Source organism: Geotrypetes seraphini, chromosome 7 (assembly GCF_902459505.1).
Source record: "Geotrypetes seraphini chromosome 7, aGeoSer1.1, whole genome shotgun sequence".
Classification (NCBI taxonomy): Eukaryota; Metazoa; Chordata; class Amphibia; order Gymnophiona; family Dermophiidae; genus Geotrypetes; species Geotrypetes seraphini.
The window spans coordinates 116,507,833-116,530,825 of record NC_047090.1 but is presented as its reverse complement, the minus strand read 5'-3'; the positions used below and the strand labels follow the sequence as shown (position 1 = coordinate 116,530,825).

The 22,993-nt window shown below is 46.6% G+C and overlaps 1 protein-coding gene across 4 annotated transcripts in view; it reads left to right on the top strand.

Annotated features, from left to right (window-relative positions):
* Positions 1-22,993, top strand: part of HEATR4 (HEAT repeat containing 4) — a 252,604-nt gene that overhangs the window by 58,165 nt on the left and 171,446 nt on the right. For 3 of the 4 annotated variants that reach the window (XM_033951548.1, XM_033951547.1, XM_033951549.1), the window contains one exon: positions 19,528-20,450. In XM_033951548.1, the coding sequence (XP_033807439.1) occupies positions 19,528-20,450 (923 nt within the window). Of the gene's footprint in view, positions 1-5,020; positions 5,167-19,527; positions 20,451-22,993 lie in introns of those variants that run through there. The other variant, XM_033951550.1, reaches the window with a different exon arrangement.

The window sequence follows — 22,993 nt, the reverse complement described above, 5'->3', positions numbered from 1 at the left end:
GGGCCTATCATGGCATAGGTGGGGGTCCTCCTGGCATGAGAGGGAGTTGCGGCATGGGGAGCTCACAGATCAATGGAGTCACCAGAGGTCAGTTCAGCAGGGGGCCACCTGATGGCAGGAGGGAGTGGGCAACCCTCCTACCTATTTTTTTTCAGGCAGCAATATGGCAGACCTGTCGGTTTTTCGGGTCATTTAAACTAGTTGCTGTTTTTTGTGCCTAGTGAAGCGGTTGTTAGGGTATCAATTGGTGGGCTGGTTTTAATATTAATGACCTCATTTTAATACTGAGATTGTTTGCATGGCAATGTCGAACAACTAATGCAGGGGAAAGTACGCGGTGCACCATTTATTACATCGGGTCAGCATATTAGGTCATTTCTAAACCAGTCAAACTGGTTTAGCAACGGTCGTTGGACAGTTGGAGAGTTTTGTGCATCCAGGCCCATGTCTCTGGCCAGTGGGAAAAGTCCATGGAGATGGATTTGGGTTAAGTGCACTTGTAGTTTTCCTTATTGCTGTTAAATTCATATCAAAGATAGTGATGGCACAGTATGTGTATGCAGTGGCGTACCAAGGGGGGGCGGGAGGGGCGGTCAGCCCCGGGTGCCAGCCCTGAGGGGGTGCTCCTGGCCTTGCCGTTCAGTCCCCCCCCACCCCCGAAGGACCGCTCGCCCCCCTGACCTTCCTGCACCACCTGTGAAGCAGCCCACAGCAGGATCGCGACGTCAGCAATCCCTGAGCTGCTTGGGCGCTGCTTCCTGTGCCGCGGTCCCGCCCCTCCTCTGACATCAGAGGAGGGGCGGGACCGCGGCGCAGGAAGCAGCGCAGGGATAGCTGACGTCGCGATCCTGCTGCGGCTGCTTCATAGGTGGTGCAGGAAGGTCAGTGGGGCGAGCGGTCCTTCGGGGAGGATGGGGGGGACTGAACGGCAAGGCCGGGAGCATAGGTAGTGCTACTTCATAGGTGGTGTGGGGAGGCCAGGGGGGTGAGCGGTCCTTCGGGGTGGGGCGGGCAGGCAGGCAGGCTTTCAAGGGGGAGGGGGGTGACAGGCAGGCAGGCAAGCCTTCAAGGGGGGGGGGGACAGGCATTCGGGGGGTGTGCAGACCTTCAAGGTGGAGGGACAGGCCTTCAAGGGGGGGCAGGCAGGCTTTCAAGGGGGGGCAGGCAGGCCTACAAGGGGGTGGGACAGGCCTACAAGGGGGTGGGACAGGCCTTCGGGGGGGTGCAGGTCTTCAGGGGAGGTGCAGGCCTTCAGGGGAGGGGTGCAGACCTTCAAGGGGGTGCAGGCCTTCAAGGGGGGGGGACAGGCCTTCAAGGGGAGGACAGGCCTTCAAGGGGAGGGACAGGCCTTCAAGGGGGAACAGGCAGGCAGGCCTTCAAGGGGGGGACAGGCCTACAAGGGGGGGACAGGCCTACGAGGGGGTGGGACAGGCCTTCAAGGGGGGGGACAGGCCTTCGGGGGGTGCAGGCCTTCAGGGGGGGTGCAGGCCTTCGGGGGGTGCAGGACTTCGGGGGGGTGCAGACCTTCAAGGGGGTGCATGCCTTCAAGGGGGGGGGGACAGGCCTTCAAGGGGGGGACAGGCAGGCAGGCCTACAAAGGGGGGGACAGGCCTACAAGGGGGGGGACAGGCCTACAAGGGGGTGGGACAGGCCTTCGGGAGGGGTGCAGGCCTTCGGTGGGGTGCAGACCTTCAAGGGAGGGACAGGTCTTCGGGGGGGTTCAGGCCTTCGGGGGGGGGGGGGTGCAGGCCTTCCGGGGGGGTGCAGACTTTCAAGGGGGTGCAGGCCTTCAAGGGGGGGACAGGCCTTCAAGGGGGGGGCAGGCAGGCAGGCCTACAAGGGGAGGAAAGGCCTACAAGGGGGAGACAGGCCTACAAGGGGGTGGGACAGGCCTTCAAGGGGGTGTGCAGGCCTTCAAGGGGGCACAGGCAGACCTTTAAGGGGGGCCAGGCCTTTGGGGGGGACTCTGGTTTAGAAGTACATGGAGGGAAGGGGGTTTTCAAAGAGACGTGCATATGCCAAACTTTGGGGGGGGAGGAAGAAATAATGGGTCTGAAAATAGAGGAGAGGGAGAGAGATGATGGACCATGGGATTTAGGGAGGGAAGGCACAGAAAGGGAGAGAAATTGGACACAAGGGATGGTGTGGAGGAGGAGGGATAGAGATACTGGATAAGAGGGTAATTGGGAAAAGAAAGGGAGAGATGGTGGATTCTGGGGTGGTGGGGAAGGAGGGAGAGATGCCGGATGAAAGGGTAGTTAAAAAAAGGTGGATCTGTGGAGGGAGATGAAAAAAAGGAAAGATACCAGACTTCCTGTGGAGGGAAGGAAAATGGAAAGGGAGGACAGAGTTGGCAGATGGATGGTTAGCACGCAGAAAGAAGAAAGAAGGAGACCCTGGCAAGCAAGTTATCAGAAGAAAACCAGAGCCTTGGACCAACAAGATTTGAAATATAACCAGACAACAAAAGGTAGAAAAATTAATTTTATTTTCTGTTTTGTAATTATAATATGTCAGATTTGAAATGTGTATCCTACCAGAGCTGGTGTTGGACTGCAAACGTGAGCTAGGATTTAACAGAGAGAGGAAAAGTCCTTTTTGATTCTTTATTTTATTTACACCACAGAGCCAGTGTGGTTAGGAGAAGCCAAAGGAGGTGAAAAAGCTATAAAACCCACCAGGAGTTTTGAAAAAAATCACCCAACTGGGCAGGAAAATCGAATTGAAAAACCAATTCAATAGGGCTGAATCGAATCAAAAAATTTTTTCCTGTATCTGGCAGCATTAGTTTGCGCTACTGTCTTAGACTTTAGGACCTGGGATTGGGGAGAGATGGCATCCTCAGTACTTTATAATGCAAGTGAAACGAGGATTCGGTCAGACTTTTGAAGGGTCTGCAGAAAAAAAATATTGTATAGGCCGGGGACATGAGACAGCAGGAAATGGGAACTTTTCTTCCTTCTATTTTTGTGAATGGAAAGGCTGAGGATGTCAGAGAGTTCAGTTAAAATATGTGCTTTATAAGAAAATATAATAATGTGTTTTATAAAGTTTATAGCATAGCTGGCCTACCCAGTGAGGTGTTCCTAGTGGTGGCAGCGGCAGCGTGTCAATGTGTTGAGAGGAAGAGGTGGTCTGGGAAATTCTGCTGAGCAAACTCCGGGCCCATTTCCACCCCCCAGTTAGTCCACTCCACTCAACTGGTTCACACACTGAGTGGGTCTTTGGGTGTTGTTTTGGGATCTCTTCCAGTGGTTTATCAATATCTCCTTCTGGTCCAAGGAAGGAAACTTTGTTATCCTTAGCATTGACCTACATAATATGTTTGTAACAGCGCTGCTTGTGTGGCATTAGGCTATGTAGTGATCGAAAGAAAAAAACAGACCTTTGCACATTTTTGCACTATATGGTGGGTGTATGAGGAGATTCACATTTCCTGCACAGCTAAATCCATGTGAAGTTGCCTTGTGCTGTATTTGACATCTAGCAAGGTCTCTGTTTGAAAGGAAAGATCTAAACTTAAAAATGAAGTGGCCAGAAGTTATGGTAAAAGCAGATAGTGTAGCTGGTTTTAAGAAAGATTTGGACAAATTCCTGGAGGAAAAGTCCATAATCTGTTATTAAGACATGGGGGAAGTGTCTGCTTGCCCTGGATCGGTAGCATGGAATGTTGCTACTCTTTGGGTTTTGACCAGGTATTAGCTACCATGGTATTGGCTACCATGGTATTGACCATGGTATTGGCTACCATGAGAATGGGCTACTGGGCATGATGGACCATTGATCTGACCCAGTTAGGCTATTCTTATGTTATGTTCTCATCTGTAGGGGCCTTTGTTTTCACTTCTTATTTTAATGTATTTTTTTTCTGGGAACTTATCAGTGTTTTTTATAATGGGAACAAAAAATGGAAGAGAATTAATGTGTGTGGGATGAGGGGGTAACTAATTTCTTCAGCTAAATAATTCAATCCACTTCAAACAGACATAGGAGAACTGACGCACCATTCACACACCCTCCAACCAAAAACGTCAAAAGAAAAAATCTGTTCGACAACCTCCTAGCCATTCGAGCTGCAACACTCGACTCCCAACTCTACAACCAATTGACATCGAACACAGACTGCAAAACCTTCAAAAAGAAATAAAAACCCTTCTATTCAAAAAACACATAAAACCGAACTAACACAATCAGAACTGTCCCAAGCATCACCTGCAACTACTCCATATGTACTTCTGATGTCATGACAATTCAGACATAATTTACGTTATGTTAAGTTTGGAATATAAGAAAATTTTCACTGCCTGTTTCTATTCTGACCATTTATTCCGTTTCATGGTCATTACAAAAAATATTTTTTTTACATGGGGGGTGGGGGGTGTCAAAAAATGATGGGCCCCGGGTGCCACATACCCTAGGTACGCAACTGTGTGTATGTCATCTGAAGAGTCAAATGGAGAGTTGGGGGTAATAACGGGAGGAAGTGAGGCAGGAAACCTCATTAATCTGCCAAAGATCGGGCTGTAAGTGTGGTACTGGGGAAAGATTTGACAAGTAGGAAACCAATGAAAACGCGTTGATTTGCTTGATTTGGTTTATTAGGAGCTTTTGAGATTAAGTGAGAATAGTAAGCCTGCCAGTAGTTTTGAGAAAATGACGGGTTTGAAAGTTTTCAAGGTCTTGCGAAGATCTTGAATTTCGCCATCTGCGCTCTGAAGCAAGTACCGTAATTTACATCTGAAAGAACGACAATCGGGTGTGAAACCACGGATGGTTCCGTTGATTGTTATGTTTTGAAGTTCAGTTCTTTGTTTTTGAGAGGCTATTTTTAGAGGAAAGAGTAGGGCGGGAAATGGTTTCCCCCAAAAATGATATTGAATTAGATAATGATCTGTGCGGCCAGTGGAAGGACATCATATCCTCCCACCATTAATTCTCCCTCCTCCTCCTTTGTCTAGCATCTTACTGCTGTTCCACACTCTCATTCCGGCAGCTCAGGACTCCGGAGGCGTGACGGTGTTCCTACTGAGCTCGTGGAAGTACAAGTCCCGCGCGCCAAACTAACCAACTACGTTGCTTAGCGACCGGGAAGCGCAAGCCCAGCTCTCTGGCCCACAAACTAGTCCGATCTGGTATCTAAAGAAACAAGGGGCTCCTTTTGGAAAGGTAACTGTCGTAATTATTTTTGTCTCATCGATGAAGCGTACCTATCAAAGTCAGTCATAGTGCTACAAAAAAAAAAAAAATTATGCAAGAGAAACGGTAATGATTAGGAAGACGAGGAAAGATTAATTCTGCAAAATGGGATACGGGATCTGCAGTGCAGAGGAATAAATGATGAAGAGTGAACTGATCAGAGCAAGGGGTAAATGTCGATTTGAAAGCAGTGAAGGCACTGGATTGTACCTATGAAGGAAATTTTATTACAGGACCACTAGGTGGAAAAGGCACTTATTAGGGAGACAATTCTGTTGAGAGTGTCAATGGGGCAAGCAAAATTTCTATGTAACGTTCATAAATTTGAAAAATCGAATGTGGAAGTGAACACAAGAGAACTGGATTTCAGTAGACTGGTAATTTTAACAGGAGGATTTTTTATGGCCATGGCTGGACAGAGATCTAATAGTAGACATCCTTAATATAGATCTTTGCTTGCAAAAGTATATGGAAATGATTGGAAGTTGGATGAGTGAACATGATTTGAAATTAAATCGTAATAAAATGGAGGTAATGATGGTGAAAGGTCAAAGAGATAATTTGAGTTGGAAATGTGGTTGTTATGGGGGGAGGACTGCCAGTAAAAAAGGAGATGACTGTCCTTGGTGTGTGCTTAGATAGTTGTTTGACAATGGAAAACCAAATATTAAAAATAATTAGGGTGAGATACATGCAACTTCCAAATGCTTTATAGATTGAAGCCAATATTACCAGCATATGATTTCATACTGTGGTTCAAACATTGATCCTGAGTAGAGTGGATTATTGTAATTCACTATACTTGGGACTAGTTGTGAAAGGGAAGTTGAGGGCTTTGCAAATGCTTATCAACTCTGCTGCAAGATTAATCACAGGAGTTCCTAGGAGCACCCATATAACTCCTGTGTTGAAGAAACTACACTGGTTACCTATGCAACAAAGAGTGCAGTTTAAGATTGTTGCGATTATACATCAGACATTGCATCATGCTTCCCCAAAGATCTTACAAGAATTCTTTGAGATCTATAAACCGAGAAGAGAGCTTAGAGATGTAAATGGGATGAAATTAAGTTTGGAGGGTAGAATGTCGACTATGCATGCTAGGATCGGAGCATCAATGATATCTGTGGCTGGCGTAGAACTATGGAATGCCTTGCCTGGTATCCTGCAGTTTTGTATGGGGAGGATGAATTTAAGAAAATGCTGAAAACTCAATTATTTGCCAATGCCTTCTTATGCTAAGGTATAGTTCAGTTGATAATCGCCTTTTAGAATTTTTTTTTGACAGCAATGTATGATTTAAAGCTTGCTTGTATTTCTGAATTGATTGAATTTGCGCTCTATCCCTGTTTATAACAGGGACGATTAATGATGTTGTTTAAACATGTCTATGTTATATGTGATAATTGTAGGGAAACAAGATTATATGTATGTGATATGGAAACCGTATAATTGTATGCAGTATATTAATTTAATAAATAAATCTAAAAAAGGGGAAGTTTTATTAATACAGTAGGTGATTTTAATATGTCAGATGTTGATTGGGGGTGGCCCTATTGGGGGGGGGGTCTTCTAGAAGTAGGGAGATCCTGGATTCTCTATAGAAACTGTTCCAGCAATTGGTAATCGAACCCACATGGGATGGGGTCATACTGGACTTAGACCCAGATTCTCAAAACTTTAACACCATCGCTAAACTGTTTTCCGATGGTTTAGTCAGCACACATTTTAGCGGTAGATTATCAAAACGGCTTATCTCTGTTTTTAGCGAGATTTCTAGCAATCTCCGACATTGCCATGCAAGTGCACTCTTCAACATAAAATGAGCACTCTGGTGGATTATTAAAAATTGCCAGTCCATTTTCTAACAGCGGCGTCGGCCTTTGATGACAAAAATCAGCGACTGGTCCAGGGGTGCTGGTACAGCGACAGCACTGTTTAAAACTCTGGCAGCACTATTTTAAACACTGGCAATGGGAGAGATGTCCATTTTCTCCCACTGCCACACCACAGCCCCCCCCCCCCCACACACACAGTGGGAGAGATGCCCTCTCTCTCCCGCTTCCAAGCGAACCCCCCCCCCACACACACACACAGACACACAGTAGCAGGAGAGGTGCCCATTCTCTCCTGCAGCCACACAACACCTCCCCCCCCCACGCAGAAGGAGAGTTGCCCACTCTCTCCTGCTGCCAAGTGAACCCCCCCCCCAGCAGCGGGAGAGATACCCATTCTCTCCCCCATACCTTTAATTAGATGTCTGACTGGAGGGATGCCTACTCCCTCCAGCCAGCAGGCCCATCTCTTCCAAACTGGGCCTTCCCCTCCCCAGTGCATCATGGGATGCACTGTGGAGGGGTCTGAGGCTCTGATTGGCCCAGGTTGTATAAGGCCCCTCCTACAGGAGGGGTCTTAACCTGGGCCAATCAGAGCTCCAGGCCCCTCCCCGGTGAATCCCAGGATGCACTGGAGAGGGGAAGGCCCATTTTGGAAGAGGCGGGCCAGCTAAACAGAAGGAGTAGGCAGACCTCTGGACAGCCATCTAATTAAGTTTTCAAGTTTCAAGTTTATTATGTCTTGATATACCGCTTTTACATTCCAAAATGGTTTACATCTTTACTGTGTTAAAAAAAATTATTAATTAATTAAAATTACGTGGAAGAGGGGTCAGAGGCAGGGAAGGGGGTGTTATGATGCAGCGGGATAGAATGGGCATCTCTAAGTGTGCTGGGGGGGGTCACTTGGCAGCAGTAGAGAGTGGGCAACTATTCTGCTGCAGGGGGGGTGTTGTGTGTTAGCAGATGAAAATGTATTTCTCTCCCTCTCCAAGGGGGGAGGGTGTTGGTTGGCATTTTTTTTCTACACTTGTGCCCATCGCTATCACCAGTTATTACCACATACAAATTTAGTGAGTCTTCGCTACTCTCCACCAACCTCATTTACATGAGCGTTTTCTGGGAGAATGACTGCCTTTTTTATATATATAACTTTTTATTGACAGTGTGAAAGAGAGCACAGACATGATCCCAACACAATAAAGTGAAGTCACACTATAGTTATACAAACATCTCAAAAAAAGCAGAAAGCAAAAACAATAACGGTAAAAAAAATAGTTTTTTAAACAATCAGGTACAGTAGGTATTTTTCTGTTCCTGGAGGACTCACAATTATAAAATAAGAATTTAAGTGGGTTTTGAACTGGGGCCTTTGGTTTAAAATTCACTGTACTAACCACTAGGCTACTCCACTGCTCTGCCTAGATGTCTGTGTGGCCATTTTTCTCAAAATAATGCCAGACAGACATTCCTATCCTTGGGTTTTTTGTTGTTTTTTTTGCTATCTCATAGCCATTTGAGAACAGAAACTAAAATTTTTTTTTCTTGTTTGAAATGGGCTATGAGATCAAGTTTCAAGTTTTATTAAAAGTTTGATTAATCACCTAAACAAAGTTTCAAGGCGATGAACAATAAAAAAAAACTACCAACAACCAATAGGTTATGTATGGTACCGCTCCATTTTATTTGGTTAATAAATTCTCTCTAGCATCGTATAAAAATAATAGAAAATCTCATGCCCTGTTTACCTTCCCATCAGTACAGGGCTGTAAAAGCAAGAAATTTCTGGAGCACACTTTAGCATTCCAAGCAGCTTCACATGACAAAGTATTTTGATTGTTATTGCTTGGAGCCTGTTCTTACAAACATTTCAGAACTCAACTGAAAATTTATCTTTTTTCAAAATACTTGGTTAAATAATTTCTTTCTGTCATTCTTAAGTTATCTTTAGTTTATAATCTTCTCACCGCCTCTTCTCACTTTGTTATTGCTGTAAGGTTACTGCTGCTAGGTTATCAATTTGTCTATGCTGCTAGTTAAATAATTTCTTCTGTCATTCTTAAATTGTCTTTAGTTTATAATCTTTTGTAAACCGCATAGAGCTTATGGTTACGCGATTAAGAAGCACGATGTTATGTTATGTTTAGTTTTGCTATTTACAAAGGTCAACATTTATGGACTTACAGAACAGAGACTGGAGACTTACTGATACAATAGGGTAGAAAGGGGAAGAACTACAATATAAAAAAAATAGGAAAGAACATAAACGGGAAAAACAAAAGGAAGGGGAGCAAATAGTGTCCAAAATTCTGCTAAAAAAGAATTAAAAATTACTAGTCCTACGACGTCCTGAAAAGGATGCTCAAGCATTAAATGCATCTCTGCATAAAAAAGTTTTAAATGTAGATTTAAACTGATCCAGTGATGGTTCTTCTCTTAGATCCAGGGGATCAGCATTCCAAAGGGATGGGCAGTTACTGAGAAGATAGATGTGCATAATGTATATATATGGTTAAGAGAGGGAACGGATAGAAGTTGAGTTGAAGGTGAACGCAAGGCTCTTGAAGGATTGTAGGGAATCAAAACATAAGAACATAAGCAATGCCTCTGCTGGGTCAGACCTGAGGTCCATCATGCCCAGCAGTCCACTCACACGGCGGCCCAACAGGTCCAGGACCTGTGCAGTAATCCTCTATCTATACCCCTTTATTCCCTTTTCCAGCAGGAAATTGTCCAATCCTTTCTTGAACCCCAGTACCGTACTCTGCCCTATTTCGCTCTCTGGAAGCGCATTCCAGGTGTCTACCACACATTGGGTAAAGAAGAACTTCCTAGCATTCGTTTTGAATCTGTTCCCTTTCAACTTTTCTGAATGCCCTCTTGTTCTTTTATTATTCGAAAGTTTGAAGAATCTGTCCCTCTCTACTCTCTCTATGACCTTCATGATCTTATAAGTCTCTATCATATCCCCTCTAAGTCTCCTCTTCTCCAGGGAAAAGAGACCCAGTTTCTCCAATCTCTCAGCTTATGAAAGGTTTTCCATCCCCTTTATCAGACGCGTTACTCTCCTCTGAACTCTCTCGAGTAATGCCATGTCCTTCTTAAGGTACGACGACCAATATTGGACGCAGTACTCCAGATGCGGACGCACCATCGCCCGATACAACGGCAGGATAACTTCTTTCGTTCTGGTTGTAATGCCCTTCTTGATTATGCCTAGCATTCTGTTTGCCTTCTTAGCGGCCGCTGCGCACTGTGCCGTCGGCTTCATTGTCATGTCCACCATTACCCCCAAGTCCCTTTCTTGGATACTCTCATTTAATAACATCCTTCCCATCGTATAGTTGTATCTCGGGTTTCTGTTTCCCACATGTAATACTTTACATTTCTCAACATTGAACTTCATCTGCCATCTTGTCGCCCATTCTCCTAGTTTGTTCAACTCCCTTTGCAATTCTTCGCTATCCTCTTTAGTCCGAGCTCCACTGAGTTTGGTGTCATCTGTAAATTTTATTATTTCGCACTTCGTTCCTGTTTCTAGATCATTTATGAATATATTAAATAGCAGCGGCCCGAGCACCAAGCCCTGCGGGACCCCACTCGTGACCCTCCTCCAGTCCTAGTAGTGGTCCTTCACTCCTACCCTCTGTTTCCTACCCGCCAACCAGTTTCTGATCCATCTATGTACGTCTCCTTCCACCCCATGGTTCTTCAGTTTCCGGAGTAGGCGTTCATGGGGCACCTTGTCAAAGGCTTTTTGGAAATGTAGATATATGATGTCTATGGGGTCTCCTTTGTCTATCCATTTGTTAATTCCTTCAAAGAAGTGCAATAAGTTCGTTAGGCATGATTTCCCCTTGCAGAAACCATGTTGGCTGGTTATCAAAATGTTCATCGATGTTTTCTTTTATCAGTGCTTCCCGCCATTTTCCCCGGAACCGAGGTCAGACTCACCGGTCTGTAGTTTCCCGGGTCACCTCTTGATCCCTTTTTAAAGATGGGCGTAACGTTGGCTATCTTCCAGTCCTCCAGGATCATGCCTGTTTTCAGGGATAGATTGCAAATTTGCTGCAGTAGTTCCGCTATTTCCTCCTTTAATTCCTTCAGTACCCTTGGATGGATTCCATCCGGACCCGGGGATTTGTCAGTTTTTAGTTTTTCTATCTGCCTGCGTACATCTTCAAGGCTCACTTCCATGGATGTTAATTTTTCTGCTTGATTTCCATTGAAGAATTGCTCAGGTTCCGGTATGTTGGATGTGTCTTCGTTTGTGAATACAGACGAAAAGAACATGTTAAGTCTCTGCCACTTCTTTCTCCTCCTTCACCACTCCCTTCCTGTCTCCGTCGTCCAGCAGTCCCACCTCCTCCCTAGCCGGTTGCTTCCCTTTAATATATCTAAAGAACGGTTTGAAATTTCGTGCTTCCTTGGCTAGCCTCTCTTCATACTCTCTTTTGGCTTTTCGAACCACTCGGTAACATTCTTTTTGATACTTCCTGTGCTCTTTCCAGTTCCCCTCAGTTTTGTCCGTTTTCCATTTCCTGAATGAATTTTTCTTATTGCCTATCGCTTCCTTCACTATTTTAGTTATCCACGCCGGGTCTTTTGTTCGACTCTTTTTGCACCCCTTTCTGAATCTGAGGATATACAGATTTTGCGCCTTGCTCACCGTGTTCTTGAGAAAAGACCAGGCATGTTCTACCATTTGCCATTTTTTGGAAGTGTTCCTAAGTTTTTTCCTTACCATTTCCCTCATTGCTTCGTAGTTTCCTTTCCTGAAGTTGAAAGTTGTCGCTATGGTTCTCTTTCCTTTCGGTATTCCTATCTCAACCTTGAACTTGATCATGTTATGATCGCTGTTTCCCAACGGTCCCACTACCTCTACTTCCTTTGCAGGTCCCCTTAACCTATTTAGGATTAGATCCAGAGTGGCATTTCCTCTCGTTGGTTCTCTAACAAGCTGCTCCATGAAACAATCTTGTATAGCCTCCAGGAATTCTGTCTCCCTAGCGCATTTTGAGCTTCCAAGACTCCAGTCTATCCCGGGGTAGTTGAAGTCTCCCATAATAACCGTGTTACCGCTTTTGCATTCTCGCTTCGTCTCGGCTTCCATTTCTTCATCGATATCTCCGGTTTGCCTGGGTGGACGAAAGTATAGGCCCATCTTTATTTCAGGCCCTTTCCATCCCGATATTTTAACCCATAGCGATCCAAGCTTGTTGGTCATCTCTGCTGTGTCCATTTTTGTTGATTGTATGCTTTCTTTTATGTATAAGGCTATTCCACCTCCTTTCTGTCCTGACCTGTCCTGGTGATAGAGCTTGTACCCTGGCAGTGCTGTATCCCATTTGTTTTCTTCATTCCACCACGTTTCAGAGACTCCAATGATGTCTATGTCCTCTGCATTGGCCATGGCTTCTAATTCCCCCATTTTGTTTCTTAGGCTCCTTGCATTAGTATATATGCAATTTAGATCCTGGTATTTTCTTGTCTTCATTTCCTTTCCCAGTGCTTCGGTCTTTAGTTTCTTCTCTTTTGTTACAATCCTTCTAACCTCCTCTTCTGGGTTAGTCGACTCCTGTAATTTGTCCATTGTTTCTTCCCAGCTGCTGGTGGTGTGTCCTCTCTCTCTCTCTCTCTTTCTCTCTCTCTCTCTCTCTGCCTGCTGCTGGTGTCCTCTCTCTCTCTCTCTGCCTGCTGCTGGTGTCCTCTTTCTCTCTCTCTCTCTGCCTGCTGCTGGTGTCCTCTCTCTATCCCTCTCTGCCTGCTTGCTGTCCTTCCCTGGTGTCCTTGGGTGTAGTGACTTGGCCCTTCTTAAGGCCCTTCGCAAAGGTGCTCTCACTAAGGCGAGCGCCTTTGCCACGCTCTGAATGGCTGCGTGCCGTTGGCTCCTCCCCTTTTAAGGGGGAGCTTCGAGTCTGCTTCAGGTGATGTCAGGGAGTGGGAGGAGCTACCTCTCGCCTCAGCTCCTCACCCTCTGCCTTCTCTCTGCTCCCTCGTGCCTTCTTCAGTAGTTTTTCTCCTCTCTCCCTCCTCTGCTCAACTTCACCTGCCTGCCCTGAACTCATGCAAGCTGGCAAGCTGGATCTTCAGAAGCTGCGCAGCGTTGGCTCCTCCCCTTTTAAGGGGGAGCTTCGAGTCTGCTTCGAGTGATGTCAGGGAGTGGGCTGAGCTACCTCTCACCTCAGCCCCTCACCCTCTGCCTTCTCTTTGCTCCCTCGTGCCTTCTTTGGTGGATTTTCTCCTTTCTCCCTCCTCTATTTGACTTCACCTGCCTGTCCTGAACTCAGGCAAGCTGGCAAGCTGGATCTTCAGTCTATTTATGAATTCAGGACAGTAAGTGATACATGTTTTAAATGTCAAATAAGAATTTCGTATGTTTATCCTGTGTCCGATTGGTAACATGTGTGCCCTTTTCAATAATGGGGTAACATGATTGTATTTTTTTGAGTTGGTGATGATTTTTATTGAAGTGTTTTGGATGATTTGGAGGCGTTGGAGCTCTTTCTGTGTAATGCCCTTGTAGAGAGCATTACAGTAGTCAAGACTGGATATCACAAGTTAGTGTATTGGTATATTAATAGCTATAGGGTCTAGAATTTTTGACAATGAGCGGATCATTCTCATTTTATAGAAAGATTTCCTAACAACAGCAGTAATTTTTTCATGATATGTGAAGCTTGCGTCGAATATTACACCCAGTAATTTTATTGTTGTAATAGTTTTTAATGGTGTGGATTTGATTTGAATAGGGCAAGAAAGCTGAAGTCCCTTTTTGTTTGTAAAAAGCATTGCTTTGGATTTCTCGACGTTCAGTGATAACATGTTCTCGCTCAACCAATTACTAATTAATTAAATTTTTTAATTGATCTCCTGTATTTCTGATGAATTTTCAGTCTAAGACATGAACTAATTGAATATCATAGACAAAGGTGTAGATTGAGAATCCGACAGATTGTCCTAATGTTAACAGTGGTGCAAGGAAGATATTAAATAACAAAGGGGAAAGAATTGACCCTTTCGGAATCCCAAAAGAATTTTTAAACTTCTATCTCCATGTTGCGACCTCATCTAGAGTATTGCGTTCAATTCTGGTCTCCTTATCCCAAGAAAGATATAGTGGCACCAGAAAAGGTTCAAGAAAGAGCAACCAAGATGGTAAATGGGATGGAATGCCTCTAGTATGAGGAAAGACTAAAACGGTTAGGGCTCTTCAGGTTGGAAAAGAGACAGCTGAGGGGAGATATGATTGAAGTCTACAAAATCCTGAGTGGACTGATTTTTCACTCAGTCAAAAATTACAAAGACTAGAGGACACTCAATGAAGTTACAAGGAAATACTTTTAAAACCAATAGGAGGAAATTTTTTTCACTCAGAGAATAGTTAAGCTCTGGAACGCGTTGCCAGAGGATGTGGTAAGAGTGGATAGCGAAGCTAGTTTTAAGAAAGGTTTGGACAAGATCCTGGAGGAAAAGTCCATAGTTTGTTATTGAGAAAGACATGGGGGAAGCCACTGCTTGCCCTGTATTGGTAGCAAGGAATATTGCTACACCTTGGGTTTTGGCCAGGTACTAGTAACTTGGATTGGCCACCATGAGAAAGAGCTACTGGGCTTGATGGACCATTGGTCTGACCCAGTAAGGCTATTCTTATGTTCTTAGATGATGCTTTGTTGAAGGTAACTGTTGAGTAACGGTCGGCAAAATAAAAAATGAACCAATCCAAAATCTGTTCTGATATGCCGATTGATTGCAGGCATCGCAAAAGCAAGTTGTGATCGATTGTATCGAATGCTGCAGAAAGATCTAACGAAATTAGAATAACCGACTTATGATGGTCCAGGTGATACAGAATGGAAGTTGTCAAACCTATGAGAGAATACTCCATTGAATGGTGCTGTCTAAAACCATTATGATTAGGGTGTAATACCTTGGCGCGCTCTATAAAATCTGAAATCTGTTTAAAGACTAACTTTTCTGTGAGTTTGGCCAGAAGTGGAATGTTGGATATCCTATATAATAAAACGCTAGCCGCGCATGCGCACTCAGACCTGCGTGATCTGTAATCCCTGATCCGTAGGTCCGTGGTCAGAGTGCGTATGCGGCAGCTACACAAAGCGGGAGAAACAGACTCAGGATGGGAGGATGCACCGCAGCAAAGTGCTGCAAAGGTACTGCAGGGGAAGAGACACATAGAAGACACATAGACACATATCGCTTCTACACAAACCTCCCTCCAGCGTTGGCAGTCGCAGCACGTTAAACAGGCTGCTTCGCGACTTTCTCCTGCAGTTGAGTCCCTCTGCCGCGTCACTAATGATGTCATCAATGACGCGACAGACTCAACGGCAGAAGAAAGCCGTGAACCAGCCTGTTTAGCATGCTGCGGCTGCCAATGCTGGAGGGAGGTTTGCTATTAAAGTCATCTCGCTGGGAGGGTTGCAAAGTCAGCGGGGGTTGGGCTGGGAGGGGAGAGAAACGTCTGCCTCGGGTGCTTCAGGCAGCAGCAGCATTTACAATTCGCTGCTGTTGCGGCTTCAGGCCTTCCTCTCTGGCGGGTCCTGCCTACTTCATGAACAAAGGACCCGCCAGAGAGGAATACCTGAAGCCAGCAACAGCAATGAATTGTGAATGCTGCTGTTGCCCGATGAAGTAGTTGAAGGAGGAAAGTGAGCACAGGGGAGAGTGGCTTGGAGGGAAGAACAGATGGCAGGGCATGGAGGGAAGGAGGAAGGTATGCCCAGGGCCGCCATCAGGGCAGTACTACCAGTCCTGCATTCAGGGGCCCGGAGCTGACAAGGGGCCTGGGCCAGTAGCGTACCTAGGGGGGGCGGTGCGCCCCGGGTGCACAGGAGAGAGAGCTGAACGGGGACGATGGGGGACCCGCAGGGTTAAATATAACTCGAGCCGCGAGGCTCGTCTTCTACTCCGACTGCCCTGCCGCTCACACAGCCGATCGGAAGTCTTCCCCGACGTCAGCGCTGACGTCGGAAGGAGGGCTTAAGCAAAGCCCGCCCTCCGACGTCAGCACTGAAGTCGGGGAAGACTTCTGGTCGGCTATGTGTGCGTGGCGGGACAGTCAGGAAATAGAAGACAAGCCTACGCGGCTCGAGCTACATTTTGCTGAGAAAGTTGCTAAGATGGGCTGGGAGGCAAACGGGGAACACAAAAGGGGGAGGGAGTGTGTTTTGGACACAAGGCATGAACTTGGGAGAGAGGAAGGGAGGGAAAGAGATGCTGAGGTGGGGGAGGGAATGCATTTTTGGACACAGAAGGCATGAACTTGGGAGAGAGGAAGGGAGGGAAAGAGATGCTGAGGTGGGAGATGGAATGGGTTTTTGGACATAGAAGGCATGGACTTGGGAGAGAGGAAGGGAAGGAAAGAGATGCTGAGGTGGGGGAGGGAATGCATTTTTGGACACAGAAGGCATGGACTTGGGAGAGAGGAAGGGAGGGAAATAGATGCTGAGGTAGGGGAGGGAATGGGTTTTTGGACACAGAAGGCATGGACTTGGGAGAGAGGAAGGGAAGGAAAGAGATGCTGAGGTGGGGGAGGGAATGCATTTTTGGACACAGAAGGCATGGACTTGGGAGAGAGGAAGGGAGGGAAATAGATGCTGAGGTAGGGGAGGGAATGGGTTTTTGGACACAGAAGGCAAGGACTTGGGAGAGAGGAAGGGAGGGAAAGAGATGGTTGTGTACACGGGGAATAGAAGAAAGGAGAATTTTTGGTCATAGGGAGGGAGTGAGGTACAGACAGTGGCATACCAAGGTGGGAGTGGGGGCGGTCTGCCCCGGGTTTACGCCCCAAGGGGGTGCACAGCTGGCCACCCTCCAGTGTTCTCCCTAGGCTGGCAAACTGCGTCTCTTTAGCCACTTGAGTGCCACCGCCGCCATTGGGAACAGGCCGTTGCCAAGTTCTCCCTGCTTTTCCCTGTGGGGCTGACCAACTCTCGCCACCTGCGTCAATTCTGACGTCGGAGAGGACGTTCTGGGCCAGCCAATCGCTGCCTGGCTGGCCCAGAACGTCCTCTCTGACGTTAGAATTGACGTCGAGTGGCGAGAGTTGGTCGGCACCGTGGGGAAGAGAAGCAGGGCGAACTCGGCGCCGGCCTGTTCCCAATAGCGGCAGTGGCAGCCTATTCCCCAGTGGCGGTGGCAGCATTTTCCCAATGGTGGTGGCATAGGGGAGGGCAAGGAGAAAGAAAGAAAGGGGGGACAGGGAGCCAGAAAAAAAAAAAAGAAAGGGGGCTGGGTGAAACAAAGAAAAATGGGGCACGGAGAGAGAGAGAAAGACAGACATACAGAATGAAAGGGGGTATGGAGAGAGAGAAAAAGAAAGAAGGGGGCAGGGTGAAACAAAGAAAAAGTTTGGGGAGGGAATGAGGTCTGGAGGAGAGAAAGCATACAGGAGGCTGAAAAAAGGGAAGAAATATTGGATGCAGTCAGAAGAATAAAGTGCAACCAGAGACTGATGAAATTACCAAAGATAGGAAAATGATTTTATTTTCAATTTAGTGATCAAAATGTCTCCGTTTTGAGAATTTATATATGCTGTCTATATTTTGCACTATGGCCCCCTTTTACTAAACCGCAATAGCGTTTTTTAGCGCAGGGAGCCTATGAGCTTCAAGAGCAGCGTGGGGCATTCAGCGCAGGTCCCTACGCTAAAAACCGCTATCGCGGTTTAGTAAAAAGGGAGGGGGAATATTTGTCTATTTTTGTATAGTTGTTACTGAGGTGACATTGCATAAAGTCATCTGCCTTGACCTCTTTGAAAACCCGCGGAATATAAATGATAATTAACATTTTCTCTGCGTACAGCATGCTTTGTGTTTTTAAAATTTTATTGTTGGTAGATCATTTTGACTTGACCACAAAGGTAAGGGGGAGGGAGGGGAGCTGCTGAAAGAGTCTACCTTGACGTGGTTGCAGGCTTACAAATCTTTTGGTCAAAGAGTGCGGCGGCAGAGAAAAGTATGTGTGTATTCGGCCCATGGAAGAAGGGGGGGGTCAGGGGGGAAGGGGTGCGTGGGGGTGCCCAATAGGATTGCTCAGTAAGGGGCCCAGAAATTTCTGATGGCGGCCCTGGGTATGCCAGACCAAGGGAAAAGGAAAGAGGAGATGGAGAGAGGCCATATGGGACAGAGAGAGAGGGGGCGCACACTGGATGGAAAGAGAAGAGAGGGCAGTGAATGGAAGGGGCAACATAGAGGGTGAACAGTATTCTAGCACCCGTTAATGTAACGGGCTTAATGACTAGTTGGACAATAATTGGTTATATCTGAAGAGCTTAGTGCAAAATCCTTGATAATTGGATAAACAGTGGCTTCCTTCCAAGCTTTAGGTATTGTGGTTGTGGCCAAACAGGTTTTAACCAGATAATGAATAATAGTACCTAAAATAAAAAAGAATTGTTTTAGGATTAGAGGGGATATAGTATCGGATGAAGAACTTTTAAGATTCATAGACATTATTATGTGTTGGATATCAGCAAGTGATGGAATAGAAAAACGCGAGCATGTGGAGAAAGGAAGGTTTGCTGTTACTTCATTGTTGAGAAAAGTTATACTAGCATTTTGCTGAGGAAGAGTTGATCCTATTTTTTTGAATTTTACCAATGAAGTAATCTGCTAATTCGTGAGCAGATGGAGAGTTATCTTTTAACGTGTGAAATTGTTTTTTCTGTATGTCTGCAGAAAGAGATTTAACAATAGTATATAATGTTGAAGTGTTTTTGAGATATGATTTGAGTAATATGGGTTTTTTTGCTTCATTAATTTTGGTTTTGTAGTATTGTGCATGCGATTTTGTATTTATTTAGATTAGTAAGAGTTTTATGTTTACACCATGTTTAGGCATTTTTGGTGGATGTTATGAGCAGGACATCTCCATTCTGACTTGGATTTTTTTTAAAGAAAATGCCCCTCCACATAAAACAACTATAATCACTTCATGCCCAAACTCTGGAACCTCATCCCCCCATCTATCAGATAACTGGACAACCTATGGAACTTTAGGAAGGCCATGAAAACCTTCATTTTTACAAATCTAGCCCCATGAAAAGTCCAAGCCAAACTGATCTCAGATGAACTCATCAACTAAGCCATAACACTGAGTTCCTGACCAAAACATGTAAAAGTAAATTAAAATAATTTGAATGTTCATATCTACTATAGTCGTTTAGTTTTCTTGGATGTTTATACCCACTATAGTATGTGTATTCAACTAATGTATCTCGGCTGTTTATTACTACTGTAGCATGTAAAATCACCTACTATATCGCTGATGTTCTCTATTTATCATAACTCAGTCTTTGTATCACTCACTTCCCCAATATGTCTTGTCCTTATTTGGTCTGACTTTGCTGTGTGTATACTTCTGTAATCCATTCTGGGCTCTTTGGGAGGAGTGGCTAAACAAGTGAATAAATAAATAAATAAAGATGTGCTATCATACTGCACAGTTCTTACAGCTTCTTTTTTTTCCGTTTCAGTATTTGCTGTTAAGAAAAATGCCAGTCTCTGAAAAGACAGAAACTTCATCTTCTTTCATCAGATATAATTTACCATTATGCACTGGTGTAGATGAACTGTCAGCTGATGACTTGCGCCCTCGCAAAATATCCAGATCCCTGTTAGACCTTCACAAACCACAAACCAAACCAAAAAGTACTCTACTTGCCTCCCAGCAGAATATCGTAAAAATATTGCCTTCAGACCTTAGATTCTCCTTGGATGTGGTGCGGCTCAAATCATTCCCCAGTCTGCCATATAAGAAATGGGATGCCAAAGGTATTTATAGCAGTTCACACATCAGCCCTAACTTCAAGCATAAAAGGGATATTCCTAAGAATCAGCCAAAAATAGACCCTCCAAAACACCAACCTTGTCATATGAAGCATGCTGTTCCTTACCGTAAGCAATCGGCAATAAAATATTTTCCAAATCTTGGAGATTCCATGTTCAAAACCAGCATGAGCGATAGTCATACCTCCACTTCATCTTTCTCTGTCTCTTCTCCCTCTGATGCTGATACTGAGGCTCCTGATTCAAGGACATTTTTAACACAGTTACCAGAAGCTTCCTCAGCTTTAACAAAAAAACACCGAGAAAGAAGACCTGAGATAAACACCCAAAAGCCACCTGACCAGCACTCTGTATGGTACGAAGAGGTGCTGAAGAAGCTGACGAGAAACACAGCTCAGTGGATTGTGAATCACCAGATGGGCCGTTGTGCGACTCGCACTCAGCTGAGAAAACGCTATCCTTTAAAGCATATGATGGACCTTGTTTCAGATGCAACCATGACGGAGAGCGATTTCAAAATTGGCTCTGAAAAGGAATTGCCTGTTGTGAAAGACAAAACAAGCCTTGTAGAAGAAATAAAACCTGAGACACCCCTTCAAATCTATTACCAGTAAGAGAAATATATAGAGAACTAGCTTTATAGCCCGTTACATTAATGGGTGCTAGAATATGTGTGTGTGTGTCTGTCTTTATTTCTTTCTCTCTCTGTCTCCTTAGCTGCTTTCTGTATTTCTGTCTTTCTTTCTTTTGGCTGTCCACCACCACCCCTTGCATGCTCCCCCTGTCCATTCTCCCTTCTTTTTACCTCCCCTGTGTCCACTAACACCCCTTCACTGCTCCTCTTATTCAGCAGCAGCCCTTCTCCCTTTGTTTTACTTCCCCCCTGTCCATCAGCACCTCTTCCTGCTCCCCCTGTCCAGCAGTAGGCCTCCCTTCCTTTTTTCCCCCTGTCCATCAGCACCTCTTCCTGCTCCCCCTGTCCAGCAGTAGGCCTCCCTTCCTTTTTCCCCCCCTGTCCATCAGCACCTCTTCCTGCTCCCCCTGTCCAGCAGTAGGCCTCCCTTCCTTTTTCCCCCCCTGTCCATCAGCACCTCTTCCTGCTCCCCCTGTCCAGCAGTAGGCCTCCCTTCCTTTCCCCCCCTGTCCATCAGCACCTCTTCCTGCTCCCCCTGTCTAGCAGTAGGCCTCCCTTCCTTTTTTCCCCCTGTCCATCAACACCTCTTCCTGCTCCCCCTGTCCAGCAGTAGGCCTCCCTTCCTTTTTTTCCCCCCTGTCCATCAGCACCTCTTCATGCTACCTCTGTCCAGCAATAGGCCTCCCTTCCTTTTTTTGCCCCCCCCAGGCCTCCTTTCCTTCCCCCACCTTTCTCTATCCCCCCAACAGTCCAGCATCTCCCTTCTCTCTATCTCCCATCAACCAAGCATCTCCCCTCTGTCTCCTCCTGTCAGCCGCTGCCATTCGCCATCTGGTTGAGCCACTGCCGACAGGCGGTGTCCAGCTCCGGCACGTTGCTCAAAGTCACAGCAGCGGCGCCATCTCCGCTTCCGGACATTGGGGGAGCCCTTCTCAAGGGGGCGGGATAGGCTGCTGAGGAGCTTCGGGGGCTGCTGCTGTTAGCCCTGGCAGAGACGGAGCGGCCAAGCTGAGCTGGCGGCAGTGCCAGCGCCGCTCTCCCTCTCAGCAGGCCGGGCCAGAAAAGGAGGAGAGTTACGGTTGGGTGCAGGCCGCCTCCTGGCATTATCGGTTGACGCTGAGCCGCTGGGGGCAGATAACCGAGCCGTCCGCGGACGGAGTGTGCGAGGCGGGTGGCTACACGGATCACCGGGGACTGCTGGAGCTGGAGCTGCCGTGCGAGCTGATGGAGGGGGTGGCGGTGGGTGGGCAGTGGCGCTGCTGCTGGTATCAGAGCTGGTGACAGGTCAAAAGCGCGTGCCGACAAAGGCGTGCCGAGTCGGAGCTTCGTGCTGGTCTGCATCTTCCCTCCTGTCCGCCGGCTGCTTGCCCTGGAAGTGTTATTTTTGGTTGTTTCGTCGCCGACTCGGGCTTGGGGCCTTTTGCTGTTGTAGGAGCGGAGCGGGCTTCTGGAGGCGATCGGCGGCTTGCTGCGGTTGTGAAGACTGACTGCGAGGTCCTCAGTACGCGACTGGAGGTGCACTGGTAAATAGGAAGACGTCTGGAAGGGGTGGGCAGCAGACATTATCCCAGGACAAGCAGGCAGCATATTCTTGACTGATGGGTGACGGCACCGACAGAGCCCCGGTACGGACAATTTTAGAGTGATTGCACTCTAAGAACTTAGAAAGTTCTAGCTTGGCCGCACCGCACGTGCGCGAGTGCCTTCCCGCCCGACGGAGGCGCACGGTCCCCAGTTTCTTAGTTTCCGCGGAGCTAAGAAGACGCGTGTTTTCCAACGGCCATTGGAAAATCCTTTTTTCGCCTTCCCGCTCGCGTATTTTTGTTCGTGAAGCTCTTCACGTTCTTTTTCTTTTCTTCTTCTTGTTAATTTTTAAAAAAAAGTCAATTTTTTTCGGCTTTTTTCGGTCGGACCCGGCGAGGCCTGTTGGCACCATCGAAGCCTCGGACTTCGATTTTGCTACTGCCGTTTTTTCCTTCATGCCCCCTTCACCGGGTTTTAAAAAGTGTCAGCGGTGTGCACGCCCTATTTCGTTATCCGACCCGCACAGGTGGTGTCTTCAGTGCTTGGGTCCGGACCATAGGGCTGCGACGTGCACCCGCTGTGCTTCTCTTCAAAAGAGAACTTTGAAAAATCGCCAAATTCAGCAGCAGCTTCTTTTCGGTACCGCTATGGAAGTTCCACCGGCATCGACCCCGGCATCGGTGACTTCCTCCAAATCGGCCCCGGCGCTTTTGACACCGCAAGATACATCTTCGGTGTCGCACCCCACAGGTAAGCCGGCTAAGAAGCCATCCCCTACAGTTCTCGGCCTGCCAGTCGAACATGCAGTGAGCCAAGTCCTGCAGATTGCGCGCCGGCCTCGTAAGCGCTCCGCTCCTATCGAAGTTACTGCCTCCTCATCGGCATCCACTTCACTGGAGTGTCGAGCTACACCGCAGGTACCGAGGAAGAAAAAAACGGTACCGGTGCCATCAGGACCATCCCTGGATGAACGTATAGCATCCATTCTCCAGGTC